This window comes from Apium graveolens, chromosome 5 (genome assembly GCF_009905375.1).
Source record: "Apium graveolens cultivar Ventura chromosome 5, ASM990537v1, whole genome shotgun sequence".
Lineage (NCBI taxonomy): Eukaryota > Viridiplantae > Streptophyta > Magnoliopsida > Apiales > Apiaceae > Apium > Apium graveolens.
In genome coordinates this window covers 313,958,907-313,978,743 of record NC_133651.1, presented here as the reverse complement: position 1 = coordinate 313,978,743, position 19,837 = coordinate 313,958,907, and the positions used below count along the sequence as shown (strand labels likewise).

General features: G+C 34.9%; 2 protein-coding genes across 2 annotated transcripts; both read right to left on the bottom strand.

Moving 5' to 3' along the window:
* Positions 1-8,120: 8,120 nt before the first annotated feature.
* On the bottom strand, positions 8,121-8,883 carry LOC141723293 (uncharacterized). The gene has a single exon (XM_074525093.1). The coding sequence runs from the start codon at positions 8,823-8,825 to the stop codon at positions 8,304-8,306; it is 522 nt and encodes a 173-aa protein (XP_074381194.1). The 5' UTR covers positions 8,826-8,883; the 3' UTR covers positions 8,121-8,303.
* A 1,101-nt stretch (positions 8,884-9,984) lies between these two features.
* LOC141659438 (V-type proton ATPase subunit H-like) lies at positions 9,985-18,361 on the bottom strand. Its single transcript, XM_074466302.1, has 11 exons — positions 18,220-18,361; positions 17,214-17,339; positions 16,461-16,563; positions 16,318-16,387; positions 15,401-15,466; positions 15,174-15,291; positions 13,504-13,665; positions 13,154-13,279; positions 12,894-13,019; positions 11,980-12,159; positions 9,985-10,497 (listed from the first exon to the last, which is right to left on the bottom strand). The coding sequence occupies exons 1-11, from the start codon at positions 18,253-18,255 to the stop codon at positions 10,249-10,251; spliced, it is 1,362 nt and encodes a 453-aa protein (XP_074322403.1). The 5' UTR covers positions 18,256-18,361; the 3' UTR covers positions 9,985-10,248.
* Positions 18,362-19,837: the final 1,476 nt, after the last annotated feature.

Sequence of the window (19,837 nt, the reverse complement as noted above, 5' to 3'; positions counted from 1 at the left end):
TATTACTAACCTATTTGATGCACGTACTCTATTGAAGAACTCCTTCCTGTAGCATATCTACAGGAAAGGCGGTGTCCGTGGTCAGAGGCCTCCAGGGGTATGCCTGGACTGAAGGCCTCCTCCTGTAGTCAATGAGTGTCCTCATTGGGGATGTGGGTGAAATTCGGTGTGTGCTTTGGGAGCTCTGTTTCTGTAGTCAACGGGTGTCCTCATTGGGAGACTTCGGAGTATCCTGCACTTTGCACTCAAGAGCTTGGGATCACTTGTCCTGTAATCTGGTAGGGGCTCCTTATCGGGGGACAAGGATGCGTCCAACATTTGGGGTGAACCACGACTATATCTGCATCCATGGACTAGAGAAACAGCTGGTAGCGGAGGGTTATCCTTGGCCAGGGAGATGCCTTATCCATGAAGTCTTGAAGCCGCGGATGAGCCTTAGGCCTTTGTGGTTGGGCCTCATCGGCGGACATTCCTAAAGCTAGTAGAAGACGGTTTTCAGTGGATTTCCCATTGGGCCTTGGGACAAGAGATCTAAACCCATTATGTTTCTTATTCCCCAAGAACAATATTGGCTTGATTCCCTATAAATAGGGATATGTAGGCAAATTGCAAGGGGTCAGAAGCGAGAGCGTAAAGGAGACACCACTAACCCTAAGCAATCTCAGCCACCAATAACCACCACCAAACACTGTTCATCTTTTCCGACGAATACTGTTCATCGGATCCACTGATTACTATTCACGTTTCCGACGAAGAACCACCATCACAGATCTTGTTTCTGGCTACGAACCTCAGAATTTTTACTCCCAAATTCCTCCGTAACACGAATCAAACTTTCTTTTTTTGAAATTTAATAGACGTGGCTAAGGCCTCCATGGGGCCTTGTGATGTTTATTCGATGGGCCTTGCAGGAGAAGGATTAAGAGTCTCGATCTCTTGGATGAGAGATTTTATTGACCATCAATTTGTTGGGTATAATTTTAACTACACAGCAATAATGGGCAGTTATATATATAATAACAAGAACATGGCAAATAACCCAACTAACGAAACAAAACACGAAGGCAATAACAAACTATAAAGACTGTAATTGACAAAGAAAGTAAAGAAAACTTATCTCTTATCGCTTTTCAAATTCTGATAAGAAGAAGAACACAACATCTGAGTCGCCAAACCCTTCAAGAGGACTTGACTGTTCTTGAAGAGATTATTGCCCCCCACTTAAACTGTGATGGAATGCAGCAATATCGCTTCCAGGATAAAACAGCAACAGATCAATCTGGCCACAGAACCAACAATGATCAACGGTGACTCGCACCTCAGTTTGCCCAAAAAACCTATGCAACTCATATATGTTTGCGAGGTAGGCACCGAGACTTGTGTCATTTTTATCTCAAGTGTACCTCTCAATATATAGGCATCTCAAGTTACTCTTCTTCGATTTTACTCGATGTGGTACACCAAGTAACAAAATAGAAAAAGTAAACAAAATGGGTTTTCCTTATTATTTATATTATATCCAGATTACTTAATATTAATATTATAAAATATATTCAGAGTATGATTAAAATAATCCTTACTCAATATATTTTATATTAATAATTAAATAATTAATATAAATAATTAAACTTGTAATAGAAAAGAAAAATATAAGAGTTCCCACTAGCACTAGGCCACACAAGCATTCCACTTATGCTAGTAGTTGTAAACAACACTAACACAAAATGCTATATAAACTCAATATCTTTCTTTTACAATACCAATGTGGGACAAAATCCCCAAAACCCATTTCAAACAAGCAACTTTGTCGCAATATATTCATGGATTCCACTAAAAAAATGTCTTAGATCCAAATATGAAAGTTTAAGTCCTCATGTCAAGGAACAACCTCCAAGTGTTAGTTTCTGGAAATCATATCAAGAACATATTTAAAATATGCCTCAAACTTTCCATTTTCTAACAATCCCCCATAAATCCATAATTAAATTGCATATCAGATTTTATCATGACTTGCTTTTCAGAGTCGGTACCCTCCCGGGTTTGAACCCTCCTAAGTCCTCTACTTCGATGGCTTCCGGATACAGATGGAATGTTTCACCTTGAATCTTTATCCATTGGGTGTAACCACACTTCATAGATGACGACAAGTCAAAGGCTATGGTGCCAATCTACGGCTTTGAGACGTTAATGGTCATGTCTCGATCCTGTTCGTCGAATGTTTCGAGGAATAACCCTTTCCTCTAATTGCGACCACACAATTACATTCGCTTAGCTGGGAATCTCCAGAGATGTACTGCTATCATCTCGTCAAACGACTTGACCCCATTCAGAGTTCAAATAACTCTTGCTAACTAGCAGTTCAAGTGCCTCTTAAGGTTTATAGGGAATAGACTCAAATACATAAGTATCTAAATGTATATGGTAGAGGTACTACCAATTCATCCTTACAACTTGTTATTACCACATTGAATACACTTTGAGGGATCTCCTCTCAGGTGTATTGGGTTCCCGCTGTTGATGAATTATGATGGGTTACCAGTCTCATCCCCAACCTCAACTTAAGGACTATAGCATGTTCAATCCCTTTAGTTAGCGGATCAGCTATATTATCTTGAGTTCCTATGAATTCTATAGCAATAATCCTATCAGACACAAGACCCCTTATAGACTTTAGTCTAACTTGGATGTGTCTCTTTGTTTTAGCATTATACTTTACACTTCTGACTTTGTCGATAGTTGTACGGCTATCACAATGAACAGAAATGGCAGGAAGCGGCTTGCTTACTACAGGTAACATACTCATGAGTCCATGTAACCATTCAGCCTCCGTCCCCGTGGTATCAAGTGCACACAACTCAGCCTCAAAAGTAGACCGAGTAATCAAAGTCTGTCTAGAAGACTTTCAGGACACTGTTCCACCCGTAAGGGTAAACATATATCCAGTCACTCCATTGAAACCAGATTTCTTAGCTATCCAACTTGCATCACTGTACCCCTTGAGTACCCCCAGAAATCTCCGGTAATGCAAGCCAAGGGAAATAGTTCCCTTCAGATATTTAAGAACTCTATCCAGTGCCTCCCAATGAGTCTTGTTTGGACAGCTTGTATATCTAGCCAACTTAGACACAGAATAAGAAATATCTGGCCTAGTCACATTAGCAAGATATTGCAAACTCCCAATAATCTAAGATTACCTTAACTGAGACACAGGAACTCCTGAACTATTCTTGACTAAGGCAACTTTTGAATCATATGGTGTACTAGCGATTCTACAATTTGAATAACCATACTTCTCAAGTATAGATTTCTCTATATAATGAGACTGTGACAAAGTTATTCCATCAGTTGACTGAGTCAACTTGATCCCAAGAATCACACTAGCTTCACCCATATCCTTCATCTCAAAGTGCATCTTCAAGAAACTCTTTGTCTCGTTAATAATCTCAATATTGGTTCCAAACAACAAGATATCATCTACATACAAGCACACGATCACACAATCATTACCTCTAACCTTATATAAGACACACTTGTCACTTTCATTAACTAAAAAATTCGAAGTCTAAAACAGTTTCATCAAACTTTTTATGCCAATCTATAGGTGCTTGTTTAAGGCCATGGATGGACTTGACTAATCTACATACTTTCCTCTCATTACCAGAAGCAACAAATCCCTCAGGCTGATCCATATAAATCTCTTCTTCAAGGTCACCATGAAGAAAAGCTGTCTTTACATCCATTTGATGGATGATAAGACCATGTACAGAAGCCAATGCAATAAGCATTCTGATTGTTGTCATTCAGGCAACTGGAGAATATGTATCAAAATAATCAATGCATTCCCTTTGCCTAAAGCCCTTAGCAACTAGCCTAGCCTTGTACTTATTTATTGAGCCATCAGGGTTTAGCTTCCTCTTGAAGATCCATTTACATCCAATAGTAGAACACCCTGGAGGGAGATCAACTAACTCCCATATTCCGTTTGAAACAATTGAGTCAATTTCACTCTTTACAACGCCTTTCCAATGCCTTGACTCCGAAGAATCTTTGGCTTGACGGAAAGTTAAAGGCTCATCCTCGACATTGTAAGTGATAAAGTCACTTCCAAAGTCCTTGACTACCTTTGCACGCTTACTCCTTCTAGGTTCCTCTACTTTATTAGGAGTAGAGCTACTACCAGGATCCACCCCCACATTTGTCATCTTTTCCACATGATCAGGAATAGAATTTGATGTGTGAGTGGGATCATCCTCAGAACTACCCAAAGATATAACAGTCTTCATTGGGAATACTTCCTCAAAGAAAGTTGCATCACGAAACTCAACTATCTTATTCGCCACAATACCATCTATGTCAGACTTTAATACTAAAATCTCATAGCAGTTGTGGTTTCAAGATAGCCCAGAAAGATACAATCAACAGTTTTCGGACCCAGTTTCTTTCTCTTGTGTTCAGGGAAAAGCATATTAGCAAGGCACCCCACACACGAAGATAATTCAAACTTGTCCTACGCTTTCTCCATAATTCATATGGTGTCTTATCCATATGTTTCAGAGGGACTCTATTCAGAATATGGCAAGCCGTATTCAGAGCCTCTCCCCACATGTACTTAGGCAACCCAGAATTAATTAGCATACTGTTGATCATGTCTTTAAAAGTTCTGTTCTTTCGTTCTGCCACCCATTAGACTCAGGTGTGTATGGTGGAGTAACCTCATGAACTATACCATTGTTTGCGCAATATTCATTAAACAAGGTACTCGTATACTCACCACCTATGTCAGACCTCAAACGTTTAAGTACTTTGCCAATTTGTGTTTCAGCTTCATTTTTATATATAATGAATTTATCTAGTGCTTCATTCTTATGTTTAAGCAAATAAACATAACAATATCTACTATAATCATCTATAAAGGTAATAAAATATCTACAGTGATCCTTGGTCAACACACCACCAAATTCACATATGTCTGAGTGCACTAAATCTAACAAGTCTGAATCCCTAACAATATTATGAAAAGGTTTCCTTGTTTGTTTAGCAGTTACACACACTTGGCACTTAGATTTCTTATCAATGGCGTACTTTGGAATCAACTCTAAATTCATCATATTCTTTAGAGCACCAAAATTTAAATGACCAAGTCGTAAGTGCCACAAATCAGATGATTCTACACAATTAACAGAAGGTGCAACACTATCATTAATAAAACCACCCAAAACGGGTTTAACATTTATTAAAACAAACCATTAGACAAGTAACCCTTGCCAAAGAATGTACCAGTATGAGTAATAACTATTTTATTACACTTCAAAGAAAGTTCAAAGCCGTTTTTAACTAAACAACTTCCACTTATAATATTTCTACGAATAGAGGGAACATGATACACTCTAGTGAGAGATAGAATCCGCCCAGAAGGAAACTTCAGGTCCACGTTTCCTATTCCAAGCACTTGTGCAGCACTAGCATTCCCCATCGTCACTGTCACTCCATGACTCTGTTGATAAGATACAAACAAGCTAATATCAGCACAAATATGTACATTAGCTCCAGTATCAATCAACCACTCATGTGACAGATAAGTGGAAAGTAGTACAAGGTTGTAAGTAACATACCCGTCATCGGTTCCAGAGGCAACAACCTCACCAATGACCATGTTAGCTATTGGCCCACTCGTGGTTCCAAGTCCAAGCACAGTATTTGCTTGAGCTACCACTCCAGCTTTCTTAGCTTTCTTACTTGGACAGTCCTTGCCTTTTCTGTACTACAGTCACTACATTTACCTTCGAGCTCCCATGTTCCACAGGCAACACATGTCCCTATTTAGACTTGTGCTGCTCCCTACTGAGATATCCAACATCAAGTTAGTCCATGTGATCTCTCCTTTCTGTCTTTTCAGGGAGAGAGCAAACTCTTCCCAAGACTTAGGGAGCTTTTCAATCACAGACATCACTCGAAACTTCTCAAGCAAGACCATACCGGACTCACCCAAATCATGAACTAACATCTCAAACTCATGAACCTGTTCAGTCATGGATTTTCCATCCACCAGCTTAAAATCAAGAAACCTAGCCACAGAATACTTCTCAAATCCTTGAGAATCAGTATTACGGGTTTGGTCCAGTTTATCCCATAAGACTTTAGCAGTATAGACATCTGATGAATAAACATCGAACAAGGTGTTCTCCAAGGATGCCAAAATTGGCTGCCCTAGCCACCCCATCCTTTTTCAACCCATAAAGCATAAACCTTAACAGATTCAGCTTTCTCTTGATCCAACCCAGGAGGATCATTCTGTACCACTAACAATAGACCCTTAACCGTTAACTAGAGCTTCGTCTTTTTCTTCCAAAGAGAAAAAGAAGCTCCACCACTAAATTTATTAGGCATACCCGATAAATCAATTGGATGGGGAAAACGATAGGTGGTCCAGTCAATGGTAGTGGTACCACCAGAACCAGAACCAGTCTCAACAATTTTAGGAACATCAGTAGTTTCGTTAACCATCTTGCTAATTAACTATATATAACTATAATCTCTTCAAGATTGTTGGGTATAATTCTAACTACACAGCAACAATGGGCAGTTATATATATAATAACAAGAACATGGCAAATAACCCAACTAACGAAACAAAACACGAAGGCAATAACAAACTATAAAGACTGTAATTGACAAAGAAAGTAAAGAAAACTTATCTCTTATCGCTTTCCAAATTCTGATAAGAAGAAGAACACAACAGCAGAGTCGCCAAACCCTTCAAGAGGACTTGACCGTTCTTGAAGAGATTATTGCCCCCCACTTAAACTGTGATGAAATGCAGTAATATCGCTTCCAGGATAAAACAGCAACAGATCAATCTGGCCACGAAACCAACAATGATCAACGGCGACTCGCACCTCAGTTTGCCCAAAAAACCTATGCAACTCATATATGTTTGCGAGGTAGGCACCGAGACTTGTGTCATTTTTATCTCAAGTGTACCTCTCTATATATAGGCATCTCAAGTTACTCTTCTTCTATTTTACTCGATGTGGTACACCAAGTAACAAAATAGAAAAAGTAAATAAAATGGGTTTTCCTTATTATTTATATTATATCCAGATTACTTAATATTAATATTATAAAATATATTCAGAGTATGATTAAAATAATCCTTACTCAATATATTTTATATTAATAATTAAATAATCAATATAAATAATTAAACTTGTAATAGAAAAGAAAAATATAAGAGTTCCCACTAACACTAGGCCACACAAGCATTCCACTTATGCTAGTAGTTGTAAACAACACTAACACAAAATGCTATATAAACTCAATATCTTTCTTTTACAATACCAATGTGGGACAAAATCCCCAAAACCTATTTCAAACAAGCAACTTTGTCGCAATATATTCATGGATTCCACTAAAAAAATGTCTTAGATCCAAATATGAAAGTTTAAGTCCTCATGTCAAGGACAACCTCCAAGTGTTAGTTTCCGGAAATCATATCAAGAACATATTTAAAATATGTCTCAAACTTTCCATTTTCAAACACAATTAATATTGAACAAACCCGTGACCTATAGAGCAAATCAATTTATTTATTTTTATCCAAGCTATGATAGTTGAGCGGCTACACTGTTTCAAAACAGTCTGCAGCATCCTTCACATTTGTTTATTTGAGTTTTTATCTTATGCAATTATCTTTGCTACTTGGAGGCCTAGTAACTTTAAAAAAAATATCTTTTATACTTGGAGGCCTAGTAATTCCTGTTCAAATTGTAATGCACTCATCAAAATAATACTCCCTCCTCCTTTTCGATTGTTTACGTTTTGGTGAGTATTCGCACAGTACTTTCTCTCTTTTTTGATTGTTTACGTTTAGGAGAATGTCCGACATATATTTTAAGGTTCATAAAAAATGTAATTTTTTAAAAAAAAAATTCAGAAAAAAAGTTGAATGTTAAATTTTTATTCAGAAAAAAAATGTGAAATTTTTTCAGAACTTCTTTACACACACATAAGTGTCAGGCACTATCTCACATGAATATAAATAATTGAAAAAAACGGAGGGAGTGCTAGAGGGAGTGCTAATATTATGATTTTAAATCTCACAATTCTTTCCTGGTAAAATATTTTATCAAAATCTGCACTAGATTGAATGCTTTGCCAGGTGAGACTTCAGTCTTTTTCACTAACAACAGCAATACATTTAACATGCCAATCAATTTAGCATGCAATCTCCATTACAAAACCAATCAAACAAATTAATAAAATGAAATCCAACAAGTAAATTTAGATTTTAAACATATGATTTCTTAAACTGGATAAGGCAAATAATTTAATTCTTGTTGAACCTTGGCACTTCTCTTCACACCATCCTCCTCATCCAAAGAATAGTATTTGACAAAGAATGCAAGTGTAAGAACAATCCACTCCAAACAAAAGATAACAACACACAAACCACCAGCCAATTTCAAGATCATCACACCATCTTCTTCTCTAACATATGACTTCAGTTTGCCAAGAAAGTCTTTACTGCTAGTAAAAATTAAAACCGAAACCGAGCCTTGAAATATTGCAGTAAGGACTGTGACCATCATGTGTGCAGCATACCATTTTCCAGCACCAGAGGAGGCAGCTGCGCAGCCTGCGACAGCTCCTCCTATGGTGAGGATGTGCAGGAGGATTAGAAAAAACCCGACAAGCGATGGAATTAAGCGGACAGATAGGGTCAAGAAAATGCAGCTAGAAGCTGCACCTAGGAGAATGTAGTTTGTGAAGAGGAAGATTTTTTGAGTGGGGTGTGAGGAGGAATCGCCTAGTGTAAGACCACCCATGTTTCGAAATGTTGGAATGAGAAAAGGGTTTGTGTTTTCTTGGAGATCAATGCAAGAAAGTGAGTTTATATGTGAAGATCAGGAGAAGTGTTGTAACGGTTGTATTTGAATGTAGATGACCGTTGTGCAAGAGCTGGAGAGCAATTGTAACGTTTGGTTTTCTTGTCAATTACTATCAATAAAGTTTAGAAAACATGTCCACTTCATGACAAATCATTGTTGTTTTAAAAGTACTCTTTGGGTCTTAAAATACAAGTCATTTGACAAGGTGTATATAAGTCATAGCATATTTTTTTCTAAAATTTATTTTCTTGAATTAAAATTTTATATATACACGTTTGTTCAGAAAAAGAAAATTTGAAAAATGATTTGTGAAACTGTACTTTTTATTCATCTAAAAATACATGTAAAAAGTCAAAGAAACTTGTATTTTGAGACAATCAAAGTAATACGACTATACGAGTACCAATTGGATTATTCCATTACGAAATTTATGTAAATCTAAATTCTAATGAGATAGCTCAAGTGATTAAGGGTTTATCTCTTGTCGTCCCAGATTCTTGGTTCGATTCTCGTTCACCCCGAGATTTGTTAGAACAGATACTCAATTGTAAAACATATAAGCCAAATTAGTCAAAAATTCTAAACGTTTGAACTTGTGAAAAGTGAAATTGATTAGAAAAACGCTTATCAACCAATATGGCCCAAAAATAATTCCCAAATGATTATATGTAACATGGATAAATGATAATTTTTTTAATATTAGAACGAGACACGTGTGCATATATATATATATACACTCACAAATTAGAATGTGCCAAATGACGTGATATCTTATTTGGGAAAAAATTCGGAACGGAATCGAGATACCGATAGTAACACTACTTCATGATTATTTGTTCTTTTGATTTTAATAATTAGGGTGGTCATCGGGTCCTCGGCCTGATCCCGGAATCCAAAAATTATGCACAAACCCGACCCGATCCCCGAACAAACCCGTTCCGATCCCCGAACAGACACCAGGATCGCCCCGGAATAAGGGATAAAGCTTTCATAAACTTGCTTGTAAGTTGTATCCTTTGTTTAACTCTTTACATTCATTTCGTCTCCCCACATGCAATTATCTCTCTCACACACGAAACTTTGGACATTCTGGAGATTATGTAATAGTAAAAAGGAAATTTTTGTAGAAATTGAGAAGAGTTCGTGTACTTGATTATATTTGATAAATACAGTTGAAAAAATGTTCACTTTATTTTATAATATTACAAAAATGATAACTCTCGGACATAAATTTAAACAGCTGGAAGACAGGACCTCCATCTTTCCGTCACATTTTGATGATTAGAACAAAAACACGGCACAATCAGGTCGGACTACTTATTTCATCCCGAAAAACCAAATATCTTTTCAGGAAATGATCTCAAGCCTGCAAAAAGCTGGCGTACTTGGCACCAAGAAATAGCCTCTGGATGCAAAGCAAGGCATTCTTGGTGACCTCCGCATTATCATGATTCATCAATTTCATTACCTGTTCCTTTGCTTTCAGGTCGGTCACTATAATCCGACCAGCAGGATGGTATTGGATGAACTGTGAGATATCATAGCAAGCAACAGCAAGTGACCTTGCATCACCGGATGTGCCCAGAATTGTTATGAGTACTCTAAGAATCTGCCAGTGTACAAAGTGCCACAATAGTTAGATTTAGTATAAACAACACATCAACGGGATACAGAGATCCAACACAACTCTGCTGACAAAAGAAAGAGCAAGCAAAACCACAATTCACAACTAATGGAAGTATTTTGTGCAATATAGCAGAGACTAGAGATTAGCAGCATCTGATGCACACATCAATTGTTAGTGTTAAAATAGTTGAAAATCCAAAGAAGATGGGAGTTGTAGTGCTAGACTCCTGCCACTACAAATTTAGATAAGATATGAAAAATGTAACGCTTGAATTATATGATCAGATATATAGTCACAAGGCACTTCAAGAATCACACCCTAGTTCTGATTTGTAGAAAACTTCGTAACACTGCTACCCTGTACCCCGAAAGGCACACTTCTACAAAGATTAATGGACACAATTAAATGCATATGGGCTGAAACTTATCATCTTTAACAACATATTGAAAATCCCAATGTTGCCGCGAACCTCATATGTTATCACCTTTAGCTCTGATCAGCTGGCATTGCATATTACCTAACACTTAATGCACGACGTAACTCTTGCTTATCCATATCAACGGAAAAGTCAAATCAACAGAAAAGTAAAGGATTCCCCTAGGAATAAACTCAAGTTTACTAATCCTAGTTCTCATACTTTGGCACCATGCTTATCTACCCAAAGAAAGTGTCATAACTAGACATGCAACCTCGTACAAAGAAAGTGTCAAAATAGGGATAAAAGCTGGCTGAAAACTCACATGAGGGAGACGTTTTTGTAGACTGAGTTGAACTGTATCACCTTTAATTAGCTAAAGCTCAACAATCTAGTAAAAATGACAAGTATCTAACATTGTAATTGAAGAAAACAAAGAATGAGGTCACTAGAAGAGTACCAAAAAAAATTACATTCTACCGTGATGTAATGTAAAGATTGAAAGAGAGTAACTCCTCAATATATTGATGCAGACCACAAGTGCTGTGCTCCCTTTTAGCTTTTCTTCTATGATAAGAATAAAACTTAGACAGAGAGGACCTGGTTGGAAGTTGGACAGTGAAGCTGAAATAGATCTTTATAAAGTGTTTCAAGAATGTCCTCATTTATGCACATGTCCTCTATTTGCACTGTAAGACCCCTTTTATTTGATGTTCTAACTTCAGTAAAATTAGTTTGACAAATTGCTTTCAAGTTGGGTTTGAGAGAAATTTATGTAGTATGACCATCTTGAGGGAGATATGTAAATACATTTTTTTAGATGTTCTTTTCTGGAAACAGTTTTGGCGCCTTTAAGTATTATACAGTATACTTTTATAATTTGTCCACTAATTTACTGTATTGTTTCAATAGCATGCAGAAGCTTGTAATCAAATTAGTTGGGCGTTATTAGCCAACTGATTAAGAAATAGGTTAAATACTATTTTGACATAGATGAACTACAGAGTAGTTATAAAGTTATTCAGATGCAGCAAGTGTACAAGCACTACCTGGAAATCATTCTCTTCGAAGTTGGTAATGTTATCTCTCCAGAAGATAGAATCTTTGTGCATGGGGGACCAGTCAAGCTGCCCAAGAAGGACTTCCTGTTTGTACTTGTCAAAAGAACTTAACTTCTTAATCTTTTCTTTCAATCCTTCATCCAGTTGGTTCAGAGCTTCCAAAAGATCCTAAAACAGTTAACTAAGAGTATTATAATTAGGAAGCAAGTATCTATGATAAGTGGGTCTAGGATATAGCCTTAAGGAACAGGATTCACTCTCTTCAAACTCACTGTATGGAATTTTTTGATGGACATCTACATCTTTTATGTTGAATGCTTTGTCGGTACCCTATATGATTCCCAGGGACTTGATTGAAGCAACTTGTAAAGAGCATATTACTTAAACTTGGTGTTTCACTAGAATCATAGTTCCTTAATCTCTTCATCTCAAATATCAACAATTTTTAAAAAAAAACATTAGCCATCTCAGGTGGCAGCTGTAATGAGGCATAAAGCTGCTGATAATTATTGGGTTTGCACGCGGATTAAGATACTTCTGTTAGCTACTTCCACTCAAATGTTAGCCGTCTCAAGTGGCAGCTGGAATATAAGATGATGAATTAGGAAGGTGATATATATAAGGCGTGCAGAGGGATTTAGATATTACTTCACTTTCTGTAGTTGAATATTTAGCCTAACAGATATCAGCTAGAGAACTCCGAAAAATTATAGTAAGTGTAATAATAAACAGATCGCAGATAGTAACATGTCCTAACTCCTAAGCAATATTGCATGTCATAACAAAGTCCGAGAAAGATTATATACATATTCCATTGTTAATTATCACCGGATGTAACAACAATATATTTTTTTACAGGTTTATTACACTCTAATGCTTTAAGAAGTTAAATATTTTCGTACCTCGTCACTCCATGCTTGTGCTTTCAAATTCTGAACAACCTGTAGCAATCCGAGGTCTACCATTTGAGCACCAAAGGTACCTTTGGAAAGCAGATTCTTGAGTGTCAAGACAATCACCCGAACAACCTACACGCGTTTATACATCAAACGTCATAAATTCAGATTAATGAATTTAATTGGTATTCATCTATTGATAAACCGCTAAATGCCAATATTGATATGGGCAAAAATGCAATCCATGTAACAAGACTATAACTTACTTTTTCTTTTGTTGAACCTTTGACAACCTCAATCAGTCTCTGCAGGCTTCTAGAAGTAGCCAAGTAATCAATTGCAGGTTCATAGAATGACAAAAGCCAAATGCAAAGACAAGTTTCATAAAGGAGCTGTTTAAGAAAAGAAATGCAGTCATATTGTTTGAACTAAGGAGAGCATGACAGAGTGACCAAATAAAGATATTTGAGCCTGACTAGAATATAAATAAATATTAAAACCGGTCAAATACCTGTCCCAACAATTAAAGCATTGGATAAGAATTAGAGGGACTGAGTTTTTCCAACTCGGCCTATAATTTTAAGGTTACGATGACATGAACAAAATGCGCGGTTACCTGCATGGATTGCTGAGTGGAAGCTGGTGAAATTAGAGGAACAAGCAGCTTCACGCCATCTGCTTGTACAAATGACGATCTAACATAAGGCTCTTTTAATAATTTTGCCAGGCAACTCATAGCTGTAGGAATGCTACAGCTTGGATGAGAAGGCTGTTTGAGCTGCACAAGTGACCCAAAATTAAAATAACATTTATAAAAGCTTATCCAAATCAAGGTTTCTTGGTATAAAAGACAAACTTAAGTTTTATACTAATCTGTTTGCACTTAGCAATAATAAAAACATCATTTAAGTGTTAGTTTAGATCTTGCTTATAGCTTGAAAACAATGTTACTAAAGGAATTGTGATTTCCATTATTTGCTTCAAATAATTAAGCATTGCTGTAAGAGTCCAGAGACATAGACACAAAGAAAATGAAAAATATAATTGTAAAACTTTAAGATGAAAAACATCTGTAAACTAGTGTTTTTTTTGCTAATTCACTGTGAACTGCTTTCCATGGCACTAATATACCAAAATTTTCAATAAATTAAGGTAATGAACTTTTTTCATTGACTTTATCTTGAATAATCAAAGACGACTCGTCGACTACACTTCAAAGAATTAGTTATTGAAATAGCACAAAATGCCAAATGAATTAAAAAAAGAATGGCATCTACTGCATAATTTAAATCACAATCTCTTTTTTGAAGATCACCAACTTGACATGTTAATATTTTTCAAGTTAGAGATAGAATATACCAACAGTCATGTGCTACTATCTAAGTTAAAATTTCAGTATCAGGTGCTTACCATATTGCACTTTCCAATTCTTAAATCTACTCTTCTTGAGTTACAAAGATGAACCTGCTACCTAGGATTTCAAATAAAATGAATTCAACTATATTTTCAGGACTACAACGGGATTCTAATTTCTACTCTTATACATAATTGTATCAGTTTAGGCATTAAAACATCTATGCTTGTGAAGTGTTTAGCACAATATAATATATCATACTTGGGTTTTCTTCGCTCCCACACGACCATGCTGCAGTATTGTCTATTATTTATTGAACATTGGTTCAAAACTATTGAATTGTATTCGGGCTTTGAGATTAATTAGGCAGGATTTAATTACAATGGAGATGCGCCACTACAATTTTGTCTCTATTGAGTCCAGACTCTTGAGCACCTTAAGAGGTGCACTCCATAAAAAATGCAGAAGAATACCATCATAACAATTAGATTATTATAAGAAATGAATCATTAAGATTAAAATTACAAAGTTCAACACCAATTAAGCTTAACATATCGAATTTAATGTAAAATCTCATCTTAATTTTAATAAAATGTTACAAAATGTAAGCTCAAATCCGACATATAATCTTCTATACGTTTTTTGTAACGAGAAAACTTACATATAATAATCCTATTTTTTGTTAATTTCATGCTAGATTCAATTTTTGTTCATAATAAAAGCATAATTGTTGTTGAAATTAGAATCTAAATGAAATTTTATGTTAGATTATATGGTGTTCTTTCTTTGTTCTTTGTATAAGAGTATTCTTGTTGGAGAAATGGCCTAATATAATATTATTACATATAGGCAGGGTCTCTGAAATACTTGTACAAATTAAAAGACAAGAAATCAAATTTAAAGTAGTTTATAGTACATGGCTATCTACGAACCTCAGCACAAATCCAATCCACCAGTCCTCTCAGAACTTCCTCGACAGTGTTAAGTTTCTTCTTGGAATCAGAGGCCTCACCATTCATAATTGCTGCATCCTGAGCTTTTAATCTTGCACTAATATGACATATCGTGTTTGCAAAAGTTAGGTGCACCGAGTCAAAATTAAGTCTCTGAATACTTCTAAGTTCAAACTACACTGTGTAATAATTCATAATATAAGTACCTTATTATCAAGGTAAGTATGTTACAGCTTTTCTCTTGTATAAACCAACTTCCCTTCCAAAGCAATCTGAAGAAGACCAAACACTGTTTAATTAATTAAAACCAAATATAAAAAATACCACAAGATAAGTTGGTATTTAATACATTGTGCCAGATTGACTACTTGCACTATTCGGTGAATAAGAAAAATAGATCCAAAGAAAAACGTTAATAGAACAGAGAATAATTATTGTAATGTTCTGATCACATTTGACATGATCACATAGGCAGCGGTACCAAAACATCTCAATATTTACATAGAGCATTAACAGAGGACAGAAGTTTCCATACTACAAGAGATTGTCTAATAACTCTTCCATGTAACTGAATTAATTGAAGTCACTAATTTTATCATTATGTCTGTTTACTTTTAAGCTCTTATATCAATGAATAAGGATAAAATATTAAGGTGATTATTTAACACTCCAATTCGATTATCCAGTCAATTCGTTCAGATTGCCTAGTTTTACTAAAATCACCCAAGAAGTATGAAGGTAATTCTTTTTGGTTTGATCTGGAGCAGTAGGGAGACGCATCAGCATTTATTCCCACATTATTAATGATGACTGACTGTTACTGCTTCGTGAGGATATGAAAATCTACACTAAAATTTGACAACTTGTGAAATAAAAATAGTTCACAGTGCAACTGATAATTAGCGATTGTATTACTTGTAAGTGTATAACAAGTTATGCTTCCATTAATAAAATTAGAGTTTCAGCTTTAGGTATAAGATGTTTGCTTCAGCAATTCCAGTTGCCCATTACAGAGCAACGATACATAACTGATATAATCATTTAATACTTGCAACCACTTTTCCCATATCAAGTTTATGACTGACAGTTACAAATAGACAAATAGACAGTTCAAGAACCAGACCTTAGGAAAGGTTCATAAGCTGCACTTCCAACAGACTTGTCATGGAATAATCTTGCTCGTGCAGGGTTTTCTGCAAATCGAATATATTGAGATTATAAAATCTATTATGTACTAGAACTGAAATTAGCATTCACCATGTTTACCTGCTAGCATTTCATCAATCAAAGCCAGAACATATTCAACTGTGTCTTCTTTGAAGATCTCTTGCAAAATCGTGACGAACACTCGAACGTAAGCCGGACCATCCTGTCCCAATTTTATTCCATATAAAGCTCAAATGGTTATAAATCATTGCATAATCCACAACAAAAAAATTCGAGATCATTTGAAGACATCATTAGAGCGAATCTGGGATAGAACAAGGTGACACGTCAAGGAAAATGGATAAAGAACAATTATTAGCTGTGATCATGCGACAAATAAAGATAACCAACAATCATCAGGAAAGTCCTCATCTTCTTGATGATGATGCTAAGTTAGTATTTGGGGCTACTTAGTCTAGTGCACAGGAAAAGGTTAGACACGTAGAGAAATGTAAGCTTTTTTTTTGGGGGGGGGTGATAAGTATATTTAAAAGGTGAATAAATTCATAACATTAAACACAAACTATAACTCGCTTGTATTACAGTTAACTACTATGATAATATGGAAGCTGTTACAACCACAATTCTATAATATTGCAGCAGTAGTAACAGATGCATAATCTGACTTGTATAACGGCAGGTAACTAACTACTATGACCATACAGAAGCTTTTACAACATTTCTATGACATTGCAGTAGTAATAACATGCCGATTATCATACACAATTCATCGGAGAATCAGAGTTTGGAGCATGTTAAAAGAACAATATAATACATATTAATATAAAACAAAAGTTTAGGTAAAATAGTTACTTTATCCAGCAACTGCGCCTTGGAATTTTGAGGCTTCTTATCATAACGCTTTATCAATTGAAGGCCTGTCCCAGAAATGAGCTTAGTTGACATGTACGTTTCCCATGGAATATCCCGCTTCAGAATCTTGACAACAGGAGAAGATTCATTATTACAAACATAGCAGGCACTTGTACATTTATTAATATATCGACAAATAGTTCATGCACAATGCACTTACATACTACCTATAATTATTTTTTTAAAGCTTATCATATTTTAAATGACCCGATTATACACTTAACCCAATTGTTTTTCAGTACACCATCTACACTGTACACTACAAAGACCATCTTTCTTTAGCTAAGCCAAATATTTAAACCCAATTATGTTCTATAAATTGTCTAATATCCTCTTTTTCAAACCACATTTTTCTCAACACAAATTTCTTATATATATACACTATGGAGTCCCCATTTATGAAAAACCAGTTTTTTTAACCCACCTATACAATTTAAAAACTACCATAATCCTATACTTTTTTTAAAGTCACATAAGTTCAATACCATATTAATTCAATTATTAAGCCAAAAGTACCGACCCGAATGTTAAAGTATTAGTATAAGACCGTGACAAGGCCTCCGTCTGACACCTTAAGGTGTCATTCGACTTTAAATCCTTGAATACCACCGACCCACAAATGATCTTTAGCTAAAATTCAAACATACACATAGCACACTTGAACAAATTCGACAATGAAGCAACAAAACACACAAGACAATTCATCATGCCTAAAACATGTGATCATGCATACATTTTACAACCTAATATAATGAGTAAAAGTAATTTACATCAACTTAACAATAAATGTTAATTAATGACAATAGAGTAGAATATCATACACAAACATGTAGAACTAAAATCTTGAAATGAAAACATAATGTAATGAAAGTGATGTGAATTTGAATAACAAGTGTAATAAATCAATGTACATATATATAGGATGTGTGTATGTATGTATGTGTACCTGGTCGGTAGTGAGCTCGGCTTGATCCATCGGCATTTGTGGATGGGTTTGGGATCTCAAGTGTGTTCTGTCCGTGTGTTAATTGTAACCTGTTTTGCAGTATCTTTTTTTTAATAATGTTGTCCGATCATACGGATCTCTATTTTTTTCCTGGATAATGAATATCCCGAAAATCTAATTAGCAAAAAAGTCCTGAATTTTTTTGGATGTTTAACCTATTTTTATTACATACACCGATATTCTGAGTGGAGTATCGGTGTATGTAATACCCAACTAGTGATATATCTTATACAAATTGGGATACTCAACTGACAGTGCAGAGCAGTATTTAATCGGTTAAAATTGGTCATTGTTTTCAAAATGATTATTTATGTTAACTTTTATAAAAAAAATCTGTTATTATTGTCAATTTTTCAACTTTTTTTCAAATTTTTTATATAAAATCAGTTTTTAATAATTTTAAAGTTTTAATATGAATATCCTGAGCATTATAAAATCATTAATGTATATCCATCTTTAGTGTGTACACTGTGCTTCTTATATTAAATATGAAAATGTATTGAAAATTTTGTTGGTATTTATATGATCACATGTATTTTGGTAATTTTAAATTTATAATTATATCTAACGTAAAATACTATCATTAATACATAAAGATTAACAATATATTCATGTAAATATAAACCGAATTATAAAATATACACAATATTCATCTGGATTTAAATAATATTATACAATTGATCTGTGATAAAGATAAACAAAAATAAATTAAATATAAATAATTATATTAAATGTGAACTATTTGAAGTTTTGGAAGTTTTGTTGATAATCTAACCCGGTTTTGGAAGTTTTGTTGATAATCTAACCCGGTCACGTGTATTTTGTTCATATGCTAATTTGTAATTCTATTTAACATAAAATACTCTCATTAATAGGTTAATATTCACAATATACTTATATAAATATAAATAAAATTAAATATGTATAATGACATCGGGTAAAACAAAATTATATATACTATTCACCCAGATATAAAAATTATACTATAGAACTGTTCTAAAACAAAATTTAAAAAGTAATTGGTGATAGATATAATGAGTTCGGGTGTTTCCAAAGCGGGTACAACATATGTACTAGAGCGGGTACAACATACGAGGGACGTTACACAACTCCTCAAAATTTTTGTTAAGATCTCACTCTTTTTTAATATCATTCAATTAGAAATTCAATAATGAGGGATATTGGGTAAAATAGCACCGCAAATTAAGACAATCCAATGTTAAATGTCTCTCATGTGGGATAATCCATCATGAACTTCTCCGTGCATTGCCTCTCTAAACTTAGACATTAACGACATTAACAAATTTGAAATTTTTCTCACTTTTTCGCCCCAGGATTGTTTTTGTTTCAACACCAAAGCAAAAATTTAGTGTGTTTCCTTTACTTTTGGCTCAAAATCACGAGTTATAGTATGAAAATTACTTTGATTTGACAAGTTATTTTTTTGTTATAAAGGCAGTAAGGTGAACTTGTTAGATATTGAATTCTATAAAATATAACAAACAGGGGGTCAATGTGTTTCTTGGATTTTTCTTGGTTTTAAGTTTTATGGATTATG

Bases quoted from the DNA above. Each gene is read 5' to 3' on its own strand.
- LOC141723293 (XM_074525093.1), bottom strand. From the start codon at position 8,825: ATGGGTGGTCTTACACTAGGCGATTCCTCCTCACACCCCACTCAAAAA.
- LOC141659438 (XM_074466302.1), bottom strand. From the start codon at position 18,255: ATGCCGATGGATCAAGCCGAGCTCACTACCGACCAG. The intron at 16,564-17,213 runs GTAACTATTTTA...AAATTGGGACAG, and splicing joins AGGCGCAGTTGCTGGATAAA to GATGGTCCGGCTTACGTTCG. The intron at 15,467-16,317 runs GTCTGGTTCTTG...GGTCTTCTTCAG, and splicing joins GCTTATGAACCTTTCCTAAG to ATTGCTTTGGAAGGGAAGTT.